Source organism: Anomaloglossus baeobatrachus, chromosome 3 (genome assembly GCF_048569485.1).
Source record: "Anomaloglossus baeobatrachus isolate aAnoBae1 chromosome 3, aAnoBae1.hap1, whole genome shotgun sequence".
Taxonomy (NCBI): Eukaryota; Metazoa; Chordata; class Amphibia; order Anura; family Aromobatidae; genus Anomaloglossus; species Anomaloglossus baeobatrachus.
In genome coordinates, this window is record NC_134355.1 from 34,100,981 (window position 1) to 34,126,442 (window position 25,462).

General features: G+C 47.0%; 1 protein-coding gene across 1 annotated transcript in view; it reads right to left on the minus strand.

The window, feature by feature from the left end:
• LYPLAL1 (lysophospholipase like 1) overlaps window positions 1-25,462 on the minus strand; it is a 101,188-nt gene that overhangs the window by 35,014 nt on the left and 40,712 nt on the right. The window contains exon 2 of the mRNA XM_075337983.1: window positions 3,218-3,317. Within this exon, the coding sequence (XP_075194098.1) occupies window positions 3,218-3,317 (100 nt within the window). The remainder of the gene's footprint in view (window positions 1-3,217; window positions 3,318-25,462) is intronic.

Genomic DNA, 25,462 nt, shown 5'->3' on the forward strand with positions numbered 1-25,462 from the left:
GGATCCCGTGAGCCACATCCTCCTCCCACCTAGCAGCCATGTACAACTGATGTGGATGCTGGACCAAAGTCTTGCACATTGATATGCTCATCTCTGCTACTTTTTATTTCCTTAACACGGGAGCGTAACGCATAGGCACCTAAAGACACGGCCTTGAGAGGACCCTTGGAGCCACACCCTCCTCCCTTCTAGCCGTCAAGCACCATGGACCTGGATGTGGAACTAGAGTCCTACAAATCAATACGCTCATCTCCGCTACTCTTTATGATCTTTGCAAGGGGGCGTGGCTTATATCAGCCTAAAGACATGCCCCAGAGGATCCTGTGAGCCACACCCTCCTCCCATCTAGCAGCCATGCACCACTGATGTGGACGCTGGACCAAAGTTAGCAAATTGTTATGCTCAGCTATGCGGCTTTTTATTTTCTTGACAAAAGGGCGTGACGCTTAGTAGCATAAAGACACGCCCTAGAGGATCCTATGAGCCACACCCTCCTCCCGTCTAGCTGCCATGCACGACTGACCTGGACCAGAGTCCTGCAAATCGATTAATTGCTTTTTATGGTCTTTACAAGGAGGGGAATCGTGGCTCACAGCGGCCTAAAGACACGCCCCAGAGGATCCTGTGAGCCGTAACCTCCTCCCGTCAAGCTGCCAAGCACCACAGACCTGGACCAATGTCCTGCCAAGCGATACACTCATCTCTGCTACTTTTTATGGTCTTTACAAGGGGGGGGGATGTGGCTCACAGCATTTTAAAGACACACCCCCGAGGATCCTGTGAGCCACACTCTCCTCCCTCTCCACTTTCCACCATAAATAGCAGCAGTAAATAAAAAGGTTTGTATCACTGGAAATGTATGATAGGACAAAAACAAACAAACGAAAAAACTGGACGCTTTTCCTCATTAAATATCTTTTTTCCGGACACGCCCTTTAATAACTTTCCCAATGGCCTGAGCTCGAGTTCAGTAAAAGGGAACCTGAATTTTTGTATATTTTTTTTAGAAACTTCACATGACCCAAAAATCAGAAAATCCCCCCCCAAAAAATCACCATGTAATAAATCCATAAAATAAATGATGAATTTTCAGTCCAAACGTTCTGTTTTTTAATCCCGCACATGATGGGTCAGGGAGTGGCAGAATGGCTTCCTGACACCATGGCGAGTGCTTTATAGTAAATCCTTGCTGGTAATTGCCTCTAGGAATTTGACATTGGGGATGTTTGTGAGTTACGGGCAGGTTTTGGACGACTCGTCTCACTTTTTATGGCCTTTCTGACTTTTTACCAGTAATAAAAGGCAGAGGGGGAAACCCATGGCCAAGATCCAATGAACACTGATTCTGCCCTTGACCCTCTCGGGGACGCCGGCAGATAATACCAGCAGACGCCGCGGCACGCCCCACTGCCGGGAGGACACCCATGTAAATGCTTTGTGCTTCCTCATTTATGGGAACTAGGTCCGTGAATCACCCACAGTGTGATCCAAGCCTGAACGGTAACACATCAGCCCGAGAAAAGGAGAATAGGATCTCGGGATTCCAATACGTGATTCATCTTTTAGACATTTTCCTGGAATGAATGGGAAAACATACAGACTGGTGAGGAAAGAAAGCGCCGGAGAAGAAGCCATAAAACAACCTACAACTCGCCACACGGAAAAAAAAACAAGCCCTCATCAACAGAGAAGTGAAAAAAAAAGTTTCGGCTCTCGGAAAATTGTGACACAAAGCAATGTTTTTTTTGTTTTGACCAATTTCTGAATTTTTTTAGACCACAAAAAATACTGTAAAAAGTTTGATATTGCCGCATTCGTACTGACCCGGAGAATCACCGTAACTGGACGCCATAAACCCGAACTACCACTACCCAAAAAAAGGACGGAATTGCATTTTTTTCACACCACCCACCAGCACCCTTGGGGTTACAATGTGACCCCATGTCATGGTGAAGGTCAGGGGACAGGAGCTCCTAGACTGACCCTCAGGATAGGGGACCCTAGCTATCCCTAATCGGAGAGTTACCTCTGATGGTGAGGATATCTGGACCACCTTCCTTGCCCTGCTCCTGACCAGCCCTCATCTTATACCCCCTCCCTACCGCTGGGGAGGTCTGGGGCAGCAGTGATAAAGCGAACAGATAGACAAACAGAGGAAACCAAATCTATATCTCACGGCACACACACACACAGAGGTATAAAACAAAAAGAGCTCAGGAGGAAAATAAGAGCAGGGAGGAAACAACAAGACAACGGGAGAACTCCACGCACATAGTAATACAATCATCAGCAAAACCTGGATACAAAAGCACATGGTTTAGCAAAAGCTATAGTTGGCATGGGAAGACGGGCTCCACAATCTTAAAAAGGTGGCAAGTTACTTTGATAGTTCTCCCACAACATGTGATCCAAAAGGTAACTAGCAGGCTAGCAGAGTAAGTCCTCCAAGCCCGATCATTAATGAGCACACAGCTGGTTGACGCCAGAGTTTGTCTGTACAACTCAGACACACCAATGGAGGCATAGTGTGGAGTGTCAGATTCTGCAGTGTGAACAATATCAGATGCCGCCATGACACTTAGTGAGTTTAGAGCCAATCACCGTGTGACAGATATCTGGAAATCTTTGCCCGGGCGACATATGGCACTATCAGGGTCACCATGTAGCCACAGCCTAAGAGATACGCCTCTTGGATATAGGGGAGAAAAAAAATTAAATTACAAAAATGATTTTTTTTTTGTGACGGTAAGCAAGCTTATTTTTTCCAGAAAAAAGGGTTTACTTATCTATTTCCTGGGTATTGTAATGGATCTCATTTCCATTTAAGAGCCTGAGGCTGAGATACAACATCAGTCCAGTCTGTAAAGCAATCCTGAAGCATCTTCTGCATGGTGTCATTTCTCTGTTATTCCTCTAAGACAATAAATTAGAAAATGGGTGGTTCCATTCTCTTTTTGAAGAGGCGTGTCCTTACATAGGCGGACATTAGCAATACTGATTGGACAACATCAGAGCATGTAGCGACACGCCCCCATGTAACGACTAGCGGTCAATCAATTCAAAAATTTCTAGGAGGAATAACAGAGGAACGGCACAACACTGACTTCTAAGGTATTAATTAAAATAAAGTTAAGTATTTATTAAAGGAGAGGTGACAGGTCCTCTTTAACCCCTGGACATGTCCTTAAAATCTACAATGATAAAAACAAAACCTTACCGGGCCGGAGCAGTAGGGAATATGACTTTTATATGGCTAAATGCTAAGTCGTTCTTCAAGACTTCCCGTATCCATGACTTAATTCCCGGTCCAGTGTCACCTACAGAAGACAGGAATATTCACCAGTTACAGCATTTGGTACGGTGCTCTAAATTGCCAACATGACGGATCTATTCATTCTTGTAATGCACACGGTAAATCACGTAAAATAAGGTCTTACGTAAAACTACTACACCTGACCCACCCAGTTCCTGTACAGACTAGGTTTCTCAGCAGCACAGTCCTTATAGGCCCCTGTGCACACTGAAAGAACCCTAAAGCAGGGTTTACACTCTGCAACATTGCTAGCATCGGCTAGCGATGTTGAGCGCGATAGCACCCGCCCCCGTCGTACGTGCGATATTGTGTGATCGCTGCCGTAGCGAACATTATCGCTACGGCAGCATCACACGGACTTACCTGTCCTGCGACGTCGCTCTGGCCGGCAATCCGCCTCCTTTCTAAGGGGGCGGTTCGTGCGGCATCACAGCAACGTCACACGGCAGGTGTCCAATAGAAGCGGAGGGGCGGAGATGAGCGGGATGTAACATCCCACCCACCTACTTCCTTCCGCATAGCCGGTGGAGGCAGGTAAGGAGTTGTTCGTCGCTCCTGCGGTGTCACACATAGCGATTTATGCTGCCGCAGGAACGAGGAACAACATCGCTAATAAGCAGAAAACGATTTTTTGTTTCAGGACAACCTCTCCGCGGCAAACGATTTTGACCACTTTTGCGATCGTCTAAGGTCGATCAAAAGTGTCACACGCTGCGATCTCGTTAATGAAGCCGGATGTGCATCACTAACGACGTGACCCCGACGATAATTCATTAACGATATCGTGGCGTGTAAACCCCGCTTAAGGCCTAAGACACACGGCATGAAAATCGGAGCGAGTGGAATGTGATAAAACATCGCATTCCACTTGGACCAATATTAGCCTGTGTCAGCACCCATGAGCGATTATTTTCTCAGCCCCAGTTGGACCGAGAAAACAATCGCAGAAGACTCTTTCTCTCGCACCCATTCAAGTCTATGGGGCGAGAAAGTTCGCACTGCACTCGCAGTACACCAGTGCATGGCGAGAATGTCAATAGCCAGCTACAGAGGAGAGAGGGATCCCTCCCCCCTAAATCCCTCCCTCCCCTCCTCAGCGTCGGCCCTCCCCTGCGCAGCGCCAGCCCGCCCCTCCTTAGTGCTGTCCCGCCGCTCCATCCCCCGCAGCTGAGGTCCAATCGCATGATCGGACCTCAGTTGCAGGGACACTCGCATGACACTAGGCTCCCGCTGTGCTGCCAGCGCGAGCCGAGTGTCATGTGAGGATCACATTAGTCCCCGTGTTGCCCCTGTCTGTTATGATCCGGAACCATGGAAGACCACCACAAATCATTGGTAAAAGGTGACAAGAGCATTGGCAACTAATCTGGCCGCCATCCCCTTACTAACCATCAACACTAGAAGTAGCCGAGGGGTGAACTATCATCCTATGCACCGCAAACCCAGCCGGAGAACTAACTATCCTAAAGAAAGGAAAGATGAATAACTCTCTGCCTCAGAAAATAGATAAAGAATAGCAAGCCCCCCACATTCAAAGACTGCGGTGATATAGGAAAACACAAAACACAGATAGATGATAGGATTAGCAAAAGGTGAGGCCCCCGCTGACTAAAATAGGAAAGGACAGGAAAGGGGCTGATGGTGGCCAAAGAAAAACCCTGCAAAATTCCAAATTCCTGATAGTACAAAAAGGCCCTCAGATCGCACGATCTGCACTCCGTCCTATACCAGGCGCTCTTGTCATACCAATGAACAGAAAACAAGAATCATTACAAATTCAAAAAGCCACAAACACATGGACTTATAGGAGCAATACTCCAAACATAGCTGCAGGGAGTTTCCCAGCTAAGCAACCGAGAGGAAAATCCCTGCATGCAAATAAACTGAAAACAACCACAGCAAATGACAAACTCAGATAAGAGTAAAAGAACCAAACAACAAATAAAGAGCAAAGCACTCATCTGGGGTAGATGTGGTGTGGAACAAAATGAAGCAGGCTGGTGAACAAAGAACAACTGACATCCGGCATAGCCTGCTATCAGACCAGGATTTAAATAGGCAGAGAGTTAGCAATGGAAATGCCCATAGCTCAACACACCTGGTCTATGTCCAAACCATTCCTGGCTACAAGAGGGAGCCTCCCAGCAGCCAAAGCATAACTGACATTCACAACACCTGTCTAACTGGATGACTCCGATGACCACTCAGCCCTTCGCTTCCTAAGCGGCCATTGAGGTTTCCACGTACCTCCTTACGAAATCGGGGGAAGGTGCAGAGTAAAATAAAGTAAACCAAAAGTTATAATCTTCCAGAAGAAACGGAAAACAAACAGGCTAAGTTCTGAACAGGGTCCAGTTCAAGAATATCACCAGCCTGGGGAAGCCTTAAATAGTTACAGCCACCTGGTGAAAGGGCAGCCTGAATTACAGCACTGGAAACACTTGTTGGCAGAAAGGCAATGAACACACAAAGCGTCGACACAGAGACAAAGGGTTCAGAACTAGGACAGTGACCAAACTGGACATTGGCTGAATGGAGAGAGAAACGGACCACAGCAGGAGGCTGCTGGATCAAATATGAGGTATGACCATTCTCAATGGGATGGTTGGAGGTTGCCGAGCTTTTCACGCAGATACCTCCAGCAGATAATCAATGGACCACTCCCAGCAATCAAACCCACCTGTTATGACTCAGGGACCGAGGAGGAACCTTCAAGTCGTAAAGCGCAATACAAGACCAGCCACTCGCTATATAGGACTAAATAAAGAATAACTGTACTTTTTTGTAACTTTTCAGAATATGCTGTCCTGTGTGTAGCTGAGGAAAAACACATTTTCTGGCCATTATATGAAGTGTAACCTCCATTTTCCACTATTATACTCTATTTCTAAACTTGCAGTTGACTCTGAGCTGGTGGGTGCAGACTTCTTGCTATGATGTCTTCTATATACCACCTAGCACATGGATAGGGACGCCTGGCCTTCATCCTTTTTTTATCACACAGACAGAAGCAGCAGCATGGAGGACATTGCACAGCAGTGTTGAGCTGTGTATATGTGAATGCAGTTCTAGGGTTGAGATAAAAGACTTGTTAGAAAGCTCAGCCCAATCTGTCTCTGCCTCTGGTTATTTTCTCACTCTGCTCCTCACTCAAATCCTGTCCCCTCTCCATAGAGTACAACAGGTTGTGTAACCAGACTCCGCAATGGTTTGACAGTCTGCTTAGTCAATACAAAGTTAGGCTATTTTTTTTTTCAGTGTGGATGATGAGATCAGGAGGTAAGAAGAGAAGTGACTTGTAAGTGGAGAAAGAAGCAGATTGTAACGATGATCAGGAACAGCAGGGTACCGTGGCACCTAGTCTGGCCCTCAGACAAGGTGGACCATACCTATCCCTTATCTCAGAGTTACCTCTGAAGGTGAGGATGTCTGAGCCACCTTCCTGACCCTGCACCCTAAATCCAAACCTACCAGCACCCGCGAGGTTACAATGTGACCCCATTTACTTGTATTTCATGGCAATGTAGTAGCAACACTGTTAGGCCTAAGAGACACGGCATGAAAATCAGTGCGAGTGGAGTGCGATAAAAAATTTGCATTCCACTTGGACCAATATTAACCTATGTGTCAGCACACATGAGCGATTATTTTCTCAGCCCTAAATCGGACTGAGAAAACAATCGCAGCATGCTGCGGGTGCAATGCGATCCTTGTTTCTCTCGCACCCATTCAAGTCTATGGGGCAAGAGAAAAATCGCACTGCACTCGCGGTACACCGGTTTACCGTAAGTGCAGGGCGAGAATGGCAATAGCCGGCTACGGAGGAGAGAGGGCGATAAATCCTTCTCTCCCCTCCGCAGCACAGGCCCGCCCCTCCTCAGAGCCGGCCTGTCCCCCGCAGCTGAGGTCCGCTCGCACGATCGGACCTCAGTCGCAAGGACACGCGCATGACACTTGGCTCTGCTGTACTGCCAGCGTGAGCAGAGTGTCATGCGAGGGGATCGCAGTAATCCCCGTGTGACCCCGACCTCACGGTGAAGGTGGAGAGCAGGGTACAGGGGCTCCTAGTTTGGCCCTCAGGCTAGGGGGACCATAGTTATCCCTAATCCCAGAGTTACGTCTGATGGTGAGGATGTCTGAGCCGCCTTCCTGAGCCTGCACATGACCAGCCCTAATCTTATACCCTCTCCTCCCCTACCCCAGAGGAGGGCTGGGACAGTAGTGTGATAAAACCAACAGACATAGACAACTATGGGAAACCAAAACTCTATCTCACAGCACGTTCACACAGAGGTATAAGACAATAAGAGGTAAAAAGGAAAATAAGAGCAGGGAGGAAACAACAAGACGATGAGAGAATTCCACAACTTCAAGCACCACACAAAATAATCACCAGCAGGACTGGGACACAACAGCACATAGACCAACACAGCAATAAACTATAGTCGGCATGGCAAGTCAGGTTCCACCATCTTAAAAAGGTGGGGAGTAAATGTGATAGGTTTTCCACCATGTGATCCCAGAGATAACCAGCTGGCAAGAATAGGTTAACTCTTGCTAGCTTGACCATTAAAGAGCACACAGCGGTCAATGCCGAAACCTGCCTGTGTAACTCAGAAACAAATCTTTGTGTTAGCTATATATCTCTGATAAGATATATTACAATGTTTCTCATATTCACCTGGACTATTGATTTATGCAAAGTTTGTTGAAGGTACAGGTCCCTATATGTCAAGAACTGATTCTCGGGGGTGTGGCCTGGACCTCATGTAGAGAGGAAGCAGCGTGGGTGATCTCCTGCCTGGATCCTGAATTATCCTGCACACCGGCCTTGCTGACAGGCACTACCGACCCTGGAGGGCTGAAACACAACTTATAACACCCAGGGAAGCGAGCACAGCCAGGATATGCCGACCCGCAGTAGCAATAAAAGGGACAGAGACGCGCAGGAGCGTGCCTCTGAAGAATCCAATATGGCGCCGCCGGCATCCACACCATCCCAAGCTGGAGCAGTGGGAGTAGCAAGCAGGTTGGAGCGGTTTGCCAGAGTGGCCCCTGGCACAGAGCCTACCTGCAACGAGGCACCCGATGGCAGCGCTGAACGGGCCCTGGAGCAGGGAGAAAACATACCCGACAGTGAGACTGTGAGTACCCTGGGCCCTGCATGTTCAGCAGCACAAGGTATGCAGACACACAGGCCTGTGCTGGCAGAGGGAGGAGGGGGAGATGTGGAGCAAACAACACCTGTTTTCACTGAGGCCATACTGAGAGACATTCTGGCAGCAATTAACTCTTGCAATACCACATTGGCCACTCTAAGCAGCCAGATGGGAACTGTCACCTCAGATATGGCCTGTATTAAACGTGAGCTGCAAGGGGTGACTGTCAGAATGGGGGAGCTGGAGGAAAGAGTGAGTACAACAGAGGATAAATTGCCCCCAATGTCACGAGAGCTGGGAAAGGCCACGCAAAATATCTCCACACTGCTAAACAAAGTGGATGATTTAGAAAATCGCTCCCGCAGAAGTAATTTGCGACTGGTGGGGGTCCCAGAGAGGATGGAGGACAATGACCCACTGAATTTCTTTGAAAAATGGCTTAAAGACACCATGGGAAAAGACATACTATCCTCTTTTTTCACCATTGAAAGGGCGCACAGGGTCCCTGCACGTGCCCCACAGCCGGGAGCACCCCCACGTCCTATTCTGATTAAACTACTGCACTATAAAGATAGAACACTATCCTGCGCAGAGCCAGAGATATCAAAGAACTTGCAATTGATGGGAGGAAGATATCAATATTTCCTGATTTCTCCATGGAAGTGCAACGTAAAAGAGTGCAATTTATTGAGATAAAAAAACGACTGCGCAACCTGCAAGTGCCATACTCCATGATGTACCCTGCTAAGCTGCGGATTGCTGCGAACGGAGAGACTCATTTTTTTGATACGGCTGGGGCGGCATTGTCTTGGCTGGATATCAATGAGAGATCCCTGAGGAGGAAGAATACCTGAGATTTCCCTTTCTGCCGCCAGGCGTTGTTTTTGTTTGGGACGCTATGCTGGTGAGCTCATTACAGTTAAATTCATCTAGGATCCAGGTTGGGAGACGGCCGGTTCATTGTGGACACACGCTGCACTAGCGAGTTGTGGACCCCCCTCCCTGCATGGACTTGGGGCGTATTTTTAGCCCTGATTCTCTCTATTTGGGAGAAATGTGTAAGATACACTTGATTTTGAGGGCAGGGGCACTGCGCACTGGTGTGCGGAGCCCTATCTCTCTCCTTGTTTTTCTTGTTTATTGTTGTATAATGCAATCTGTTTGGGAAGTGTGGTGTGCCTCAGTCGTGTCGCTCAACCTAATGTTTTTGAGAATCGGTGGAGAACGCCTCTCTCCTCCAGGTATGAAGTATCTGTCCGGATCATATCTTAGTCTACGCTTATGGCGACATCTTTAAATATTGTAGCGTGGAATGTTAGAGGGCTCGGAGATGCGAACAAAAGATGTGCTATATTTACTCACCTACAGAAACTTTTACCGGCTATTTTATGTCTCTCCGAGACCCACATGGTCAGGGATAATGTTCATTGGCTGAGGAAGGGATGGATCGCGCATGAATATCATTCCACACCCATGCACGGGGTGTGAGTGTGTTGGTGCACCAATCCATCCCGTTCTCATGTACCAAATCAGTGATTGACCCGGGGGGCAGATTTGTATGTTTGCTTTGCACGCTGTATGGTATACAATTTATTCTGGTTGCGATATATATCCCTCCACCATATTCAGTCGAACCGGTAAAAAGGATATTGTCTATTTTAGATTCCCTTCCATCTGTGCCGACGCTTTTGATAGGGGATTTTAATAATTACTTACATCCCTATCTAGATAAATTACACTCGGGAAACATATCGGAGAACGCCGCCCCGACTTCATTTGCTAGAATGCTAACGGAGCTGGGTTTTGTAGATCTTTGGCGTGCCCAACACCCCACAACCAAACAATTCTCCTGTTACTCTAGCTCCCACCACACCATGTCACGGATAGACCTGGCTATTGGAAACGCACTTATGGCCTCATATACACAAAAGGTGGCCTACCTACCTAGAAGTGTATCTGATCACTCACCATTACATGTTACGCTTGCATGGGGAAACCCCCTCGCTCTGCCCAGGCCTATCTGGAAACTTAATCCCTTCTGGATCCAGCTTATTGGGGGATCTTTATATGATAACATTCTGGAATACTTCCATGTTAATGAGTGCTCTGCACCGCCACACATAGTTTGGGACTCTATGAAAGCTGTGGTAAGGGGCATATATATTAGAGAAATATGCATACGCAAAAATCAAACCAAATGTTACACCCAGAGTCTGATTCAGGAGGTATCTGATGCGGAGGCTGCGGTGGTGCTCAACCCGACAGTAGAAACTAAAAACACTCTAGAGAAGGCACAGATGTCACTCAAAGAAAATCTCATGTCGGTGGCAGAAAATAAACGCTATTTCCTTAAACAAAATTATTTTATGGCAGGGGAGGGCGTGGGGCACCTACTGGCCACAGTCATTAGAGCACAGGAAGGATCTTCTTATATAAATAGGTTAAAGACGGAATCAGGTGACTTTGTAACAGAAAGCGAGGATATAATAAGAGAAATAAAGAGCTATTATATGCGGCTATACACATCAGACTGTGACCTCACGGGGACTGAGATTGAGCAGTATTTGGATGCTCTCTCTCCTCCTACACTGAGTGATGTAAACAGGGAATTGCTGGACCGGGACATCTCATTGGAAGAACTGGAGGAAGCGCTCGGCCAGACACAAAATGAAAAAGCTCCGGGAACGGATGGCCTGCCTGGAGAGTTTTATAAAGCGTATGCACCCTTACTGCTACCCAAACTACTTAAGGTATTTGAAGAGGCTGAAAGGCAGAGGGTCCTCCCACCCTCTATGAGGGAAGCATTAATAGTCTTAATATTAAAACCTGGAAAAGATCCAGAGATCCCGGATTCGTATCGCCCAATCTCTCTCCTACAAACAGACATTAAATTGCTGGCCAAGGTGCTCGCCAATAGGATGTCCCGAGTCATCTCATCTATAGTGCAGAGTGATCAGACGGGCTTCATTCCATGCAGAGCCACATCTATGAATCTCAGGAAATTATATTTGGGAATTCAACATAGTTCTGAGGTACCGGGGGAAAGGGCAATTTTGTCATTAGACGCCGCTAAGGCGTTCGATAGCCTTGAATGGGAATATATGTGGGCTGTACTTCGGAAAATGGGCTTTGGACATAGATTCATAAATTGGGTAAAACTGCTATATGACTCACCGGTGGCAAAGGTTAGGGTTAATGGCAGGGTCTCCGAGTCTTTTCCTCTTGGAAGAGGTACTAGACAGGGGTGCCCGCTTTCACCCTTGCTATTCGCAACTGCAGTGGAGCCGTTGGCAGTGGCAATACGGAAATCCAGGGAGGTAGAGGGATTTCGGTGTGGAGCCGTGGAACAAAAGATATCATTATACGCAGACGATCTACTCTTATATTTAGACAGGGTACGTTCCTCGATTTTGCCGGCAATGAATATCATTCGGGAATTTGGACAGAGGTCTGGTCTACTAATCAACTGGTCCAAGTCGGCTTTAATGCCGTTGGACCCCCTTCCGGGGGACTTTTCGGACTTACAGATTCCAGTTCCTGTGGTCCGGGAGTTTAAATATCTGGGAGTAATTGTCAGCCCAATCCCGAAGGATTTCCAGGCCCTAAATCTGGAACCCCTGTTACAGCGATTCAGAGCAAAAGTGCATACCTGGTGCCGTTTGCCGCTATCAAATGTCGGCAGATCCAATTTAATTAAAATGGTAATGATGCCACAATTACTATACCTTATGCATAATTCTCCAGTGTGGATATGTAGGGAATTTTTTGTAAAAATTAATACAATATTCCGATGTCTCTGTGGCGCAATCGGTTAGCGCGTTCGGCTGTTAACCGAAAGGTTGGTGGTTCAAGCCCACCCAGGGACGATGGTTGCTGCTGGGTTTTTTTTTTACCAGACCCTTATCAAAGGACAATAAAACTTTCACACTGAACTGCAGCAGTATTTATGGCTAGAACAGCTTGTCCCCCTGCCATAGAGATAGTTCTGTTTCATATAACTTGTTCCTTTTTTTTTTTTTTTTTTTTTTTACTGCACTATTCTAAGTCCTGTTGTGTATAAATACGTGACTCTTCAGATTTTGTGTTATACCATGCCTGATGAAGAGACCTGAGTAGTCTCGAAAGCTTGCAATTATTACCATCTTTTCAGTTAGCCATTAAAAGGTATCAACCACTGAGGACTCTCTGTTCTTTTAAACAATTTTTTTACAATATTCCGGGAACTTATTTGGAAGAAAAAGCAAGCTAGGATTCGACTGGAAGTGCTACAGCGGGGAAAGGAGGAGGGAGGACTGGCGGTACCAAACCCATATATATACTATATAGCCTCCCAGATGCAACATCTGAGGGGTTGGGGCAAAGAAGGAGGGTATGATACCAGTGGTGATATAGTGAGAGAGGGATCAGTATGGAAGTACCCAGGTTGCCGGTTGGATGTGGGACAAAGACAGATAAATGGGGCACGATATCCCACACTGGCTATGATATTCCGGGTGTGGGACAGGGGTAAGTCTCTTTTGGGGATAAGCGGACCTACAGAGCTCTGGCCACTGTGGCAGAACCCCGACTTGCCAGAAATTAAAAAATTAGTAGGGTTCAGAGGATGGGAGGATAAAGGGATCCATTTAGTGTCACAAGTACTACAAAATAATACTCTTAAAAGCTTTGAACAATTGAGAACGGAGTTTCACCTTCCGCATGTCTTTTTTTATCAGTATTTGCAGCTGAGACACGCACTGGAAAGACAGGGGAGGACAAACCCGGTCACAGTGACACATAATCAAACATTACATAGGCTGCTTACATCTGAGTCCTCTAAGGGTCTTATTTCGGAACTATATAAAAAATTACTACCTGCCCATCTGGAAACACATCCATTGCTTGTTAAAAGCAAATGGGAACGAGACGTCGGTCCCCTGACGGAAGGCCAGTGGTCTGATATATTGGAACAAGTTCCTAAACTGGCGGTATCGGAGTGCCAAAAGCTGTCTCAAATATATCTCATCCACAGGGTATATAAAACTCCCAGTCTACTATTTAAGATGGGACTCAGACCAAACACACAGTGTGTTAGGTGTGGACAGGATGATGCCCATTTGATGCATGTTATGTGGGAGTGTGGACACATTGGTGATTTCTGGAACCAAACCCTGGGACTTATAGGTCAAATATATCATATCACAATACAACCGTCGCCCCGCCTGTGCCTGTTGAGCCTATGGGAAGGAGAAGTGGATCCGGATTCTCCAACAGCCCTGGGAATAGCACGTATCTTGTACCAAGCAAGAAAGCTACTTGCATATCACTGGTTAGACCCTCTACCACCAACATTACCAGAGCTCAAAAACAAATTAAATAACGTCATAAGATTGGAAAGGGGAGTTTATTTAAAAAGAAAAAGATTGAAAAAGTTTTACAACATTTGGCGGCCATGGATGGAGTTGCCGGGCCTCCCCTCTAGTGCACTGGTTCGGGATGCAATGCTGGACCGGTTACTGTTGTGCCTGCAGTGATGGCATGTGTGAGGAAGGGAATTAAAACTAGTTTTTTCTGTGGCGAAATGGACTTTGAATGAAGAGGTGAGAGAGGACTGGACCGGTTTCATGGATGTCTGCACGGAGAGGGAGGAGCAGGAGAGTATAGCAATATGATGTGGAGCGACACGGCTGATGGAGGAGGTGTTCTGTTAGTCTGAGGCATTATTGCATAATTTAAGTTTTGTTTATTTGTAGAGCCACGAGGTTTGTAGGCTCAAGTTATATAATATAATTATCATTTGAGAACTCTATTATTATATTTACATATATGCAGAGAAAGAACCTGATTTATAAATCACGTGTGTTTATCTGTTTATTGTTATCAGTTATATGAAAAGTGAAATACTCTCTGTATTGATCCCGAATGATTTAATAAAAAAAGATCTGATTTAAAAAAAGAACTGATTCTCAACAACCTTTCATGATGGCGCGTATTTCCACCAGAGAATATTCAGTCTTCTCCCTTGTTTTAGCATCCCCAAATACACTCCTTCTAGTGGTATTATCTATATTTTACTGGTGTTCCATGCGTTACGTTTCACCCCTTTCGTCCTCCAGTATCCATCTAATATATAAGAGTGTATGTGTGTGTGTGTATGTATGTATGTATGTATGTATGTATGTATGTATGTGTATGAGTGTGAGTGTGTGTGTGTGTATGTATGTATGTATGTATGTATGTATGTCTGCTAAAGAAATTCGCACCGTCGCATTTACAATCACGACATTTTTGCCCAGACGCCTCATGTGACTCAGGGAACATCATTGACTATGTTTTAACCGGAAAATGTAACCCTGCGCTTTACAGTTACTCTCCAAAAAAACAACCTTTATTAAAGTCAATGGAGCTGCGACCTACAGGTTATTAATAGCAGATGTGAGTGGTTGCTATAAGAACAAAATAAATTGTTAGTATAAGAAACTTATGTGTGAGGTAATAAGATGTCGGTGGGGAGACGGATAGACAGAGACAGAGACACAGGCAGAGTAAAAGACAGGCAGAGTAAAAGACAGGCAGAGTAAAAGACAGGCAGAGTAAAAGACAGGCAGAGTAAAAGACAGGCAGAGTAAAAGACAGGCAGAGTAAAAGACAGGCAGAGTAAAAGACAGGCAGAGTAAAAGACAGGCAGAGTAAAAGACAGGCAGACAGGGAAAGAGACAGGGAAAGAGACAAATAGAGAGAGAGACAGGGAAAGAGACAGGGAAAGAGACAAATAGAGAGAGAGACAGGGAAAGAGACAGGGAAAGAGACAGGGAAAGAGACAGGGAAAGAGACAGGGAAAGAGACAGGGAAAGAGACAGGGAAAGAGACAGGGAAAGAGACAGGGAAAGAGACAGGGAAAGAGACAGGGAAAGAGACAGGGAAAGAGACAGGGAAAGAGACAAAAACAGAGAAAAAGACAGAGACAAGGAAAGAGAGAGGGAAAGAGACAAAAACAGAGAGAAAGACAGAGACAAGGAAAGAGACAGGGAAAGCGATAGAGACAGGGAAAGAGACAGACAGACGAAGAAAGAGACAGATGGGGAAAATGCCCAGGTACTACAGCTAGTTTTATATAAAGTGAATCTTTTTTTTTTAAAAAAAAAATAAAAAAAAAAGGAAAATCAATGAAATGTCTTCAAGACGTACCGTAATTTTTCTGCAGACTGGACCTCCACCAAGAAAGGATTTCAGATTTAATAAACTTTTGTTTATTGTACATTTAGTCAAAATTGCAAAAACATTGCTAGAAATCACAGAAAAAAAAGACCATAAAACCAACAAGAAGTAATAACGATGCCAAATACGGCAACCAGCGAACCGAGGAGCAATCCTCAAATAAGCGCAGCCTAAATAAAGCAAATGAAAGGAGTGTTTTTGGTTTAAGGGATTAGCTAATGATCAGGGCCCATGCTCTTTTCTGGAAAGTTATACCCCTGCAGATCATTTCATACATATACAAGAAGATTACCGGAGAATATAAAGTTCTTCAACTAATCAGAGAGCGAAATGACAAAGACATGAAACAAATAACTAGAAAAATACGACAGTATAAAGGAGGCGGACACTTCATTTTTGGGCACAACTTTTAGACCCATAAAACCTCAGAATTTGCAAATCACTAATACAAAAATATTTAAAAGGGAATTGCGACTTGTTATAAATACCAAATTTGTTTACCTGATGTAATTGCCGCTGTTCTCTCGAATCCGGCGTTGTTTTTCTTTTGTTTTTACGCCTCTCCGTTGCTGAGATATCGTCCCCTTCTCCTTGAATATACCTCTAGAACTGTGCCAACTGGGCGTGGTGAAAGGAACAGCTGAGGGACACGCTCACTTGGCTAACAAGACATAGGGAAGAAAAGGCCGTATCTCAGGAACGGAAAGGCGCAGGAACCAAAGAAAAATATCACCAGGTTCAGGAGAACAGCGGCATTTACAGCAAATGAGAAATTACACAATTATGGTAAGTGATAAATATTGTAAATAAAATAAAAAATAATAGCATTAAAGGCTATTTCTCATTCTGAACATTGCAAATCAGTCGCTACGTTCCTTTTGAGCTGAAAGGCAGAGCTACAGACTGTCTTTTCTACTTGAAAGGCATTTGACCGCTGCAATCAATCAGTGGGAAGACCCGTGACGTCCATCACTGGAAGGCTATGTTCATACGACCGTAAGACAATACTAAGGACCAGGGGGCACTCACTGCGAGTGTAAGAAAAGCGATCCCGGCAGCTAAATAGTAAAGGGTTCTTTACAGTTAGAGCAGTCAGACTGTGGAATGCCGACCACAAGAGGTAGTAATGGCAGACACTAGAACAGCTTTTATATCAAGGCTGGAGGATTTCCTCACTACACAACATTGTTGGCTACAAATGATTTAGTGACGAAATACCGTATTTTTCGGATTACAAGACGTAGTTTTCCTCACAAAAATTTCGGATGAAAATGAGGGCTGCGTCTTATAATCCGAATATAGCTTACTGGGGGAGGTGGAGAGGGGTCACAGAGATGCTGCAGGCGGTGTGGTGTGAGGCAGGGACCGCCATTCTGAAAATATTGGCGATGCGGGTTTCAAATAATGGCACTCCGAGTCGGCGCATGCGCAGAAAGGGCTCTCTGCTCTAGATCTCATCTGCGCACGTGTCGCATCCTGCCCAATGATCTCCCTGCAGCGGACTTAAGGAAAATGGCACCCGGAAGTGGCGAGTACACAGATGAGATCTTGAGATCTTAGCTCATCATTGAGTCGAGAGATTCATATGCGCACGCGCTGACTCTGGACGCCATTTCTTTGAAGCCCGCACCACCAACAGTTTCAGGATGCTCCTTCTGCCTCACAGCGCCCGCAGCAAGGATCTGGGACACCTGCTGCACTGCCCTATTCCACGGCCGCCCCTGCCTTCTCACTCTACCATTGCTGCTGCCCCCATCCGGTAAGACACCACCTAAATAGAAAATGGACCCCAAAGGTCCCCCCCTTTTATTTTTCTTTAAATTTGGGGTGCATCTTATAAAAAGAAAAGAACGGTATATAATTGGTGGAGGAACGGTGAAATAGATGGATCTAGGTCTTCTTTCAACCTACAGTGCCTACAAGTAGTATTCAACCCCCTGCAGATTTAGCAGGTTTGATAAGATGCAAATAAGTTAGAGCCTGCAAACTTCAAACAAGAGCAGGATTTATTAACAGATGCATAAATCTTACAAACCAACAAGTTATGTTGCTCAGTTAAATTTTAATAAATTTTCAACATAAAAGTGTGGGTCAATTATTATTCAACCCCTAGGTTTAATATTTTGTGGAATAACCCTTGTTTGCAATTACAGCTAATAATCGTCTTTTATAAGACCTGATCCGGCCGGCACAGGTCTCTGGAGTTATCTTGGCCCACTCCTCCATGCAGATCTTCTCCAAGTTATCTAGGTTCTTTGGGTGTCTCATGTGGACTTTAATCTTGAGCTCCTTCCACAAGTTTTCAATTGGGTTAAGGTCAGGAGACTGACTAGGCCACTGCAACACCTTGATTTTTTCCCTCTTGAACCAGGCCTTGGTTTTCTTGGCTGTTTGCTTTGGGTCGTTGTCTTGTTGGAAGATGAAATGACGACCCATCTTAAGATCCTTGATGGAGGAGCGGAGGTTCTTGGCCAAAATCTCCAGGTAGCCCGTGCTATCCATCTTCCCATGGATGCGGACCAGATGGCCAGGCCCCTTGGCTGAGAAACAGCCCCACAGCATGATGCTGCCACCACCATGCTTGACTGTAGGGATGGTATTCTTGGGGTCGTATGCAGTGCCATCCAGTCTCCAAACATCACGTGTGTGGTTGGCACCAAAGATCTCGATCTTGGTCTCATCAGACCAGAGAACCTTGAACCAGTCTGTCTCAGAGTCCTCCAAGTGATCATGAGCAAACTGTAGACGAGCCTTGACATGACGCTTTGAAAGTAAAGGTACCTTACGGGCTCGTCTGGAACGGAGACCATTGCGGTGGAGTTCGTTACTTATGGTATTGACTGAAACCAATGTCCTCACTGCCATGAGATCTTCCCGGAGCTCCTTCCTTGTTGTCCTTGGGTTAGCCTTGACTCTTCGGACAAGCCTGGCCTCGGCACGGGAGGAAACTTTCAAAGGCTGTCCAGGCCGTGGAAGGCTAACAGTAGTTCCATAAGCCTTCCACTTCCGGATGATGCTCCCAACAGTGGAGACAGGTAGGCCCAACTCCTTGGAAAGGGTTTTGTACCCCTTGCCAGCCTTGTGACCCTCCACGATCTTGTCTCTGATGGCCTTGGAATGCTTCTTTGTCTTTCCCATGTTGACCAAGTATGAGTGCTGTTCACAAGTTTGGGGAGGGTCTTAATTAGTCAGAAAAGGCTGGAAAAAGAGATAATTAATCCAAACATGTGAAGCTCATTGTTCTTTGTGCCTGAAATACTTCTTAATACTTTAGGGGAACCAAACAGAATTCTGGTGGTTTGAGGGGTCGAATAATAAATGACCCTCTGAATAAACTTTTCACAATTTAAAAAAAAAAAAAAAAGAAATCACATTCTTTTTTGCTGCATTTCACACTTCCAGGCTGATCTACAGTCCAAATGTCACAATGCCAAGTTAATTCCGAATGTGTAAACCTGCTAAATCTGCAGGGGGTTGAATACTACTTGTAGGCACTGTATGTAACTATGTTTCCAACGGAGTTTATGGAAAATGCCTACGCCTGTCTCGAAAATCCATAGGGTACAAATGCTCTACAGGGTCCTTGAATCTTAAATTGGTTGTCCAAAAAGTTGGACAAGGTTGCACTGTTGGGGGAGACCTCTAAGGGGGTCTCTCAGGGTCTCGGAGGAGGAGGACAGATTATCTTATTATTTTGGACAACTGATTCATAGCCTGGACCTTTACAGCATTGGATAAGTCATCAAGACCCTCTGCTCTCTGCTCCTTTGTTGGGTGTTTTTTTAAGGGGCCGCGGCGTTGACGTTCTGCCTACAGCAAGCGAGCGCCGCGACCAAGGAACAGTCTCTTGACGTCTACTTCAACACGCAGCTGCACATTTGGAAAGTTACACCAATGGCCAACTGTGTAAGGCATGGACGTTCCGGACCACAAGGACAGGAGTCCCTCGATAACATCCACAAAGGGTCAGCTCGTTTCACACCATGTAGTGAATTTGTCCCCCCTGTTCCAAAATTGTATCACTCCTGCTCTGTAATGATCTACAAAATCCATGAATGGACGGCGGTAATTGCACGTACCACACATTTGGGCACAGGATAGATGTAACCGATCATAACACAACAATGGGTTCCTCCTGACAAGAAGTCCCTGTGCGATGGCTATGAGTCTCGGCTCTCCCCTCCACCGCTCAGAAGCTCCTCGGCTTTTATTTAATTGCTTGATTCCAGATTAATCATGTGTCAGAGAGCAGCGCAGATGGGACACGGCGCCCGAACCCAAAGTCTTCATGCTCAATAAGAATACAAAGCTGTGGAGAGCGCGCCGGCCGCTGACTCACAAACAAGCAGATGACCTCATGCCCATTAGTGGCGCCGAGCTCGTTAACATCGGAATTACTGCACGTTATGATTGTCGACAGCGCGAGGTACAAAGAGCACTAACAAGTCTTCAAGTGCATGACTGCAAGAGGCGAAGGGTAATTTTCGGTTTATGGGGGCAGCGAATACCGTGGGACGTGACACATGGAAAAACAAGGTCGAGAAGAGGCTCTTACACTGACCACCAAAATGAGTTATGGGGCTATAAAGCCCCTGGATTAATTCTGCAAAGAGAGATGAGGGGGGCCAATATTGTTACACAATAGAGGGGTCTTCCTGCAATTTAGGATATTGCCTCCAAGGAAGAAGTGACACAGAGGCACTGTGGCTGGCACCATACAGAGGAGACTAAACCTGGCACTATACTGAGGGCACTATAGCGGGCACTGATAAAGGGGCACTGTGGCTGGCACTATACTGAGGGGACGAAACCTGGCACTATACTGAGGGCACTATAGCGGGCACTGATAAAGGGGCACTGTGGCTGGCACCATACAGAGGAGACTAAACCTGGCACTATACTGAGGGCACTATAGAGGGCACTGATAAAGGGGCACTGTGGCTGGCACTATACTGAGGGGACGAAACCTGGCACTATACTGAGGGCACTATAGCAGACAATGATACAGGGGCACTGTGGCTGGCACTATACTAAGGGCACTATAGCGGACACTGACACAGGGGCACTGTGGCTGGCACTATACTGAGGGCACTATAGCGGACACTGACACAGGGGCACTGTGGCTGGCACTATACTGAGGGCACTATAGCAGACATTGATACAGGGGCACTGTGGCTGGCACCATACAGAGGAGACTAAACCTGGCACTATAGCGGGCACTGATACAGGGGCACTGTGACTAGCACTGTATTGAGGGCACTATAACGGGCACTGATACAGGGGCACTGTGACTGGTATTATATTGAGGGCACTATAGTGGACACTGATACAGGGGCATTGTTTCTGGCACTATATTGAGGGCACTATAGCGGGCACTGATACAGGGGCACTGTGGCTAGCACTATACTGAGGACACTATAGCAGGGACTGATACATGGGCACTGTGGCTGGCACTGTATTGAGGGCACTATATCTGGCAATGATACAGGGGCACTGTGGCTGGTACTATACTGAGGGCACTATATCTGGCAATGATACAGGGGCACTGTGGCTGGTACTATACTGAGGGCACTATAGCGGGCACTGATACAGGGGCACTGTTTCCGGAACTATATTGAGGGCACTATAGCGGGCACTGATACAGGGGCACTGTGGCTGGCACTATACTGAGGGCACTATAGCGGGCACTGACACATGGGCACTGTGGCTAGTACTATACTGAGGGCGCTATATCTGGCAATGATACAGGTGCACTGTGGCTAGCACTATACTGAGGGCACTATATCTGGCAATGATACAGGGGCACTGTGGCTGGCACTATACTGAGGGCACTATATCTGGCAATGATACAGCGGCACTGTGGCTGGCACTATACTGAGGGCACTATATCTGGCAATGATACAGCGGCACTGTGGCTAGCACTATACTGAGGGCACTATATCTGGAAATGATACAGCGGCACTGTGGCTGGCACTATACTGAGGGCACTATATCTGGCAATGATACAGGGGCATTGTGGCTGGCACTATACTGAGGGCACTATATCTGGCAATGATACAGGGGCACTGTGGCTGGCACTATACTGAGGGCACTATATCTGGCAATGATACAGCGGCAGTGTGGCTGGCACTATACTGAGGGCACTATATCTGGCAATGATACAGCGGCACTGTGGCTAGCACTATACTGCGGGCACTATATCTGGCAATGATACAGCGGCACTGTGGCTGGCACTATACTGAGGGCACTATATCTGGCAATGATACAGGGGCACTGTGGCTGGCACTATACTGAGGGCACTATATCTGGCAATGATACAGGGGCACTGTGGCTGGCACTATACTGAGGGCACTATATCTGGCAATGATGCAGGGGCACTGTGGCTAGCACTATACTGAGGGCACTATATCTGGCAATGATACAGGGGCACTGTGGCTGGCACTATACTGAGGGCACTATATCTGGCAATGATACAGGGGCACTGTGGCTGGCACTATACTGAGGGCACTATATCTGGCAATGATACAGGGGCACTGTGGCTGGCACTATACTGAGGGCACTATATCTGGCACTGATACAGCGGCACTGTGGCTGGCACTATACTGAGGGCACTATATCTGGCAATGATACAGGGGCACTGTGGCTGGCACTATACTGAGGGCACTATATCTGGCAATGATACAGGGGCACTGTGGCTGGCACTATACTGAGGGCACTATATCTGGCAATGATACAGGGGCACTGTGGCTGGCACTATACTGAGGGCACTATATCTGGCAATGATACAGCGGCACTGTGGCTGGCACTATACTGAGGGCACAATATCTGGCAATGATACAGGGGCACTGTGGCTGGCACTATACTGAGGGCACTATATCTGGCAATGATACAGGGGCACTGTGGCTGGCACTATACTGAGGGCACTATATCTGGCAATGATACAGGGGCACTGTGGCTGGCACTATACTGAGGGCACTATATCTGGCAATGATACAGGGGCACTGTGGCTAGCACTATACTGAGGGCACTATATCTGGCAATGATACAGCGGCACTGTGGCTGGCACTATACTGAGGGCACTATATCTGGCAATGATACAGGGGCACTGTGGCTGGCACTATACTGAGGGCACTATATCTGGCAATGATACAGGGGCACTGTGGCTGGCACTATACTGAGGGCACTATATCTGGCAATGATATAGGGGCACTGTGGTTAGCACTATACTGAGGGCACTATATCTGACAATGATACAGGGGCACTGTGGCTAGCACTATACTGAGGGCACTATATCTGACAATGATACAGGGGCACTGTGGCTAGCACTATACTGAGGGCACTATATCTGGCAATGATACAGGGGCACTGTGGCTAGCACTATACTGAGGGCACTATATCTGGCAATGATACAGGGGCACTGTGGCTAGCACTATACTGAGGGCACTATATCTGACAATGATACAGGGGCACTGTGGCTAGCACTATACTGAGGGCACTATATCTGAAAATGATACAGGGGCACTGTGGCTAGCACTATACTGAGGGCACTATATCTGGCAATGATACAGGGGCACTGTGGCTAGCACTATACTGAGGGCACTATATCTGGCAATGATACAGGGGCACTGTGGCTGGCACTATACTGAGGGCACTATATCTGACAATGATACAGGGGCACTGTGGCTGGCACTATACTGAGGGCACTATATCTGGCAATGATACAGGGGCACTGTGGCTGGCACTATACTGAGGGCACTATATCTGGCAATGATACAGGGGCACTGTGGCTAGCACTATACTGAGGGCACTATATCTGGCACTGATACAGCGGCACTGTGGCTGGCACTATACTGAGGGCACTATATCTGACAATGATACAGGGGCACTGTGGCTAGCACTATACTGAGGGCACTATATCTGAAAATGATACAGGGGCACTGTGGCTAGCACTATACTGAGGGCACTATATCTGGCAATGATACAGGGGCACTGTGGCTAGCACTATACTGAGGACACTATATCTGGCAATGATACAGGTGCATTGTGGCTAGCACTATACTGAGGGCACTATATCTGGCACTGATACAGCGGCACTGTGGCTGGCACTATACTGAGGGCACTATATCTGGCAATGATACAGCGGCACTGTGGCTGGCACTATACTGAGGGGACTATATCTGGCAATGATACAGGGGCACTGTGGCTGGCACTATACTGAGGGCACTATATCTGGCAATGATACAGGGGCACTGTGGCTGGCACTATACTGAGGGCACTATATCTGGCAATGATACAGGGGCACTGTGGCTGGCACTATACTGAGGGCACTATATCTGGCACTGATACAGGGGCACTGTGGCTGGCACTATACTGAGGGCACTATATCTGGCAATGATACAGCGGCACTGTGGCTAGCACTATACTGAGGGCACTATATCTGGCAATGATACAGGGGCACTGTGGCTGGCACTATACTGAGGGCACTATATCTGGCACTGATACAGCGGCACTGTGGCTGGCACTATACTGAGGGCACTATATCTGGCAATGATACAGGGGCACTGTGGCTAGCACTATACTGAGGGCACTATATCTGGCACTGATACAGCGGCACTGTGGCTAGCACTATACTGAGGGCACTATATCTGGCAATGATACAGGGGCACTGTGGCTAGCACTATACTGAGGGCACTATATCTGGCACTGATACAGCGGCACTGTGGCTGGCACTATACTGAGGGCACTATATCTGGCAATGATACAGGGGCACTGTGGCTAGCACTATACTGAGGGCACTATATCTGGCAATGATACAGGGGCACTGTGGCTAGCACTATACTGAGGGCACTATATCTGGCACTGATACAGCGGCACTGTGGCTAGCACTATACTGAGGGCACTATATCTGGCAATGATACAGGGGCACTGTGGCTAGCACTATACTGAGGGCACTATATCTGGCAATGATACAGGGGCACTGGGGCTAGCACTATACTGAGGGCACTATATCTGGCAATGATACAGGGGCACTGTGGCTAGCACTATACTGAGGGCACTATATCTGGCACTGATACAGCGGCACTGTGGCTAGCACTATACTGAGGGCACTATATCTGGCAATGATACAGGGGCACTGTGGCTAGCACTATACTGAGGGCACTATATCTGGCAATGATATAGGGGCACTGTGGCTGGCACTATACTGAGGGCACTATATCTGGCACTGATACAGCGGCACTGTGGCTGGCACTATACTGAGGGCACTATATCTGGCAATGATACAGCGGCACTGTGGCTAGCACTATACTGAGGGCACTATATCTGGCAATGATACAGGGGCACTGTGGCTGGCACTATACTGAGGGCACTATATCTGGCAATGATACAGGGGCACTGTGGCTAGCACTATACTGAGGGCACTATATCTGGCAATGATACAGGGGCACTGTGGCTAGCACTATACTGAGGGCACTATATCTGGCACTGATACAGCGGCACTGTGGCTAGCACTATACTGAGGGCACTATATCTGGCAATGATACAGGGGCACTGTGGCTAGCACTATACTGAGGGCACTATATCTGGCAATGATATAGGGGCACTGTGGCTGGCACTATACTGAGGGCACTATATCTGGCACTGATACAGCGGCACTGTGGCTGGCACTATACTGAGGGCACTATATCTGGCAATGATACAGCGGCACTGTGGCTAGCACTATACTGAGGGCACTATATCTGGCAATGATACAGGGGCACTGTGGCTGGCACTATACTGAGGGCACTATATCTGG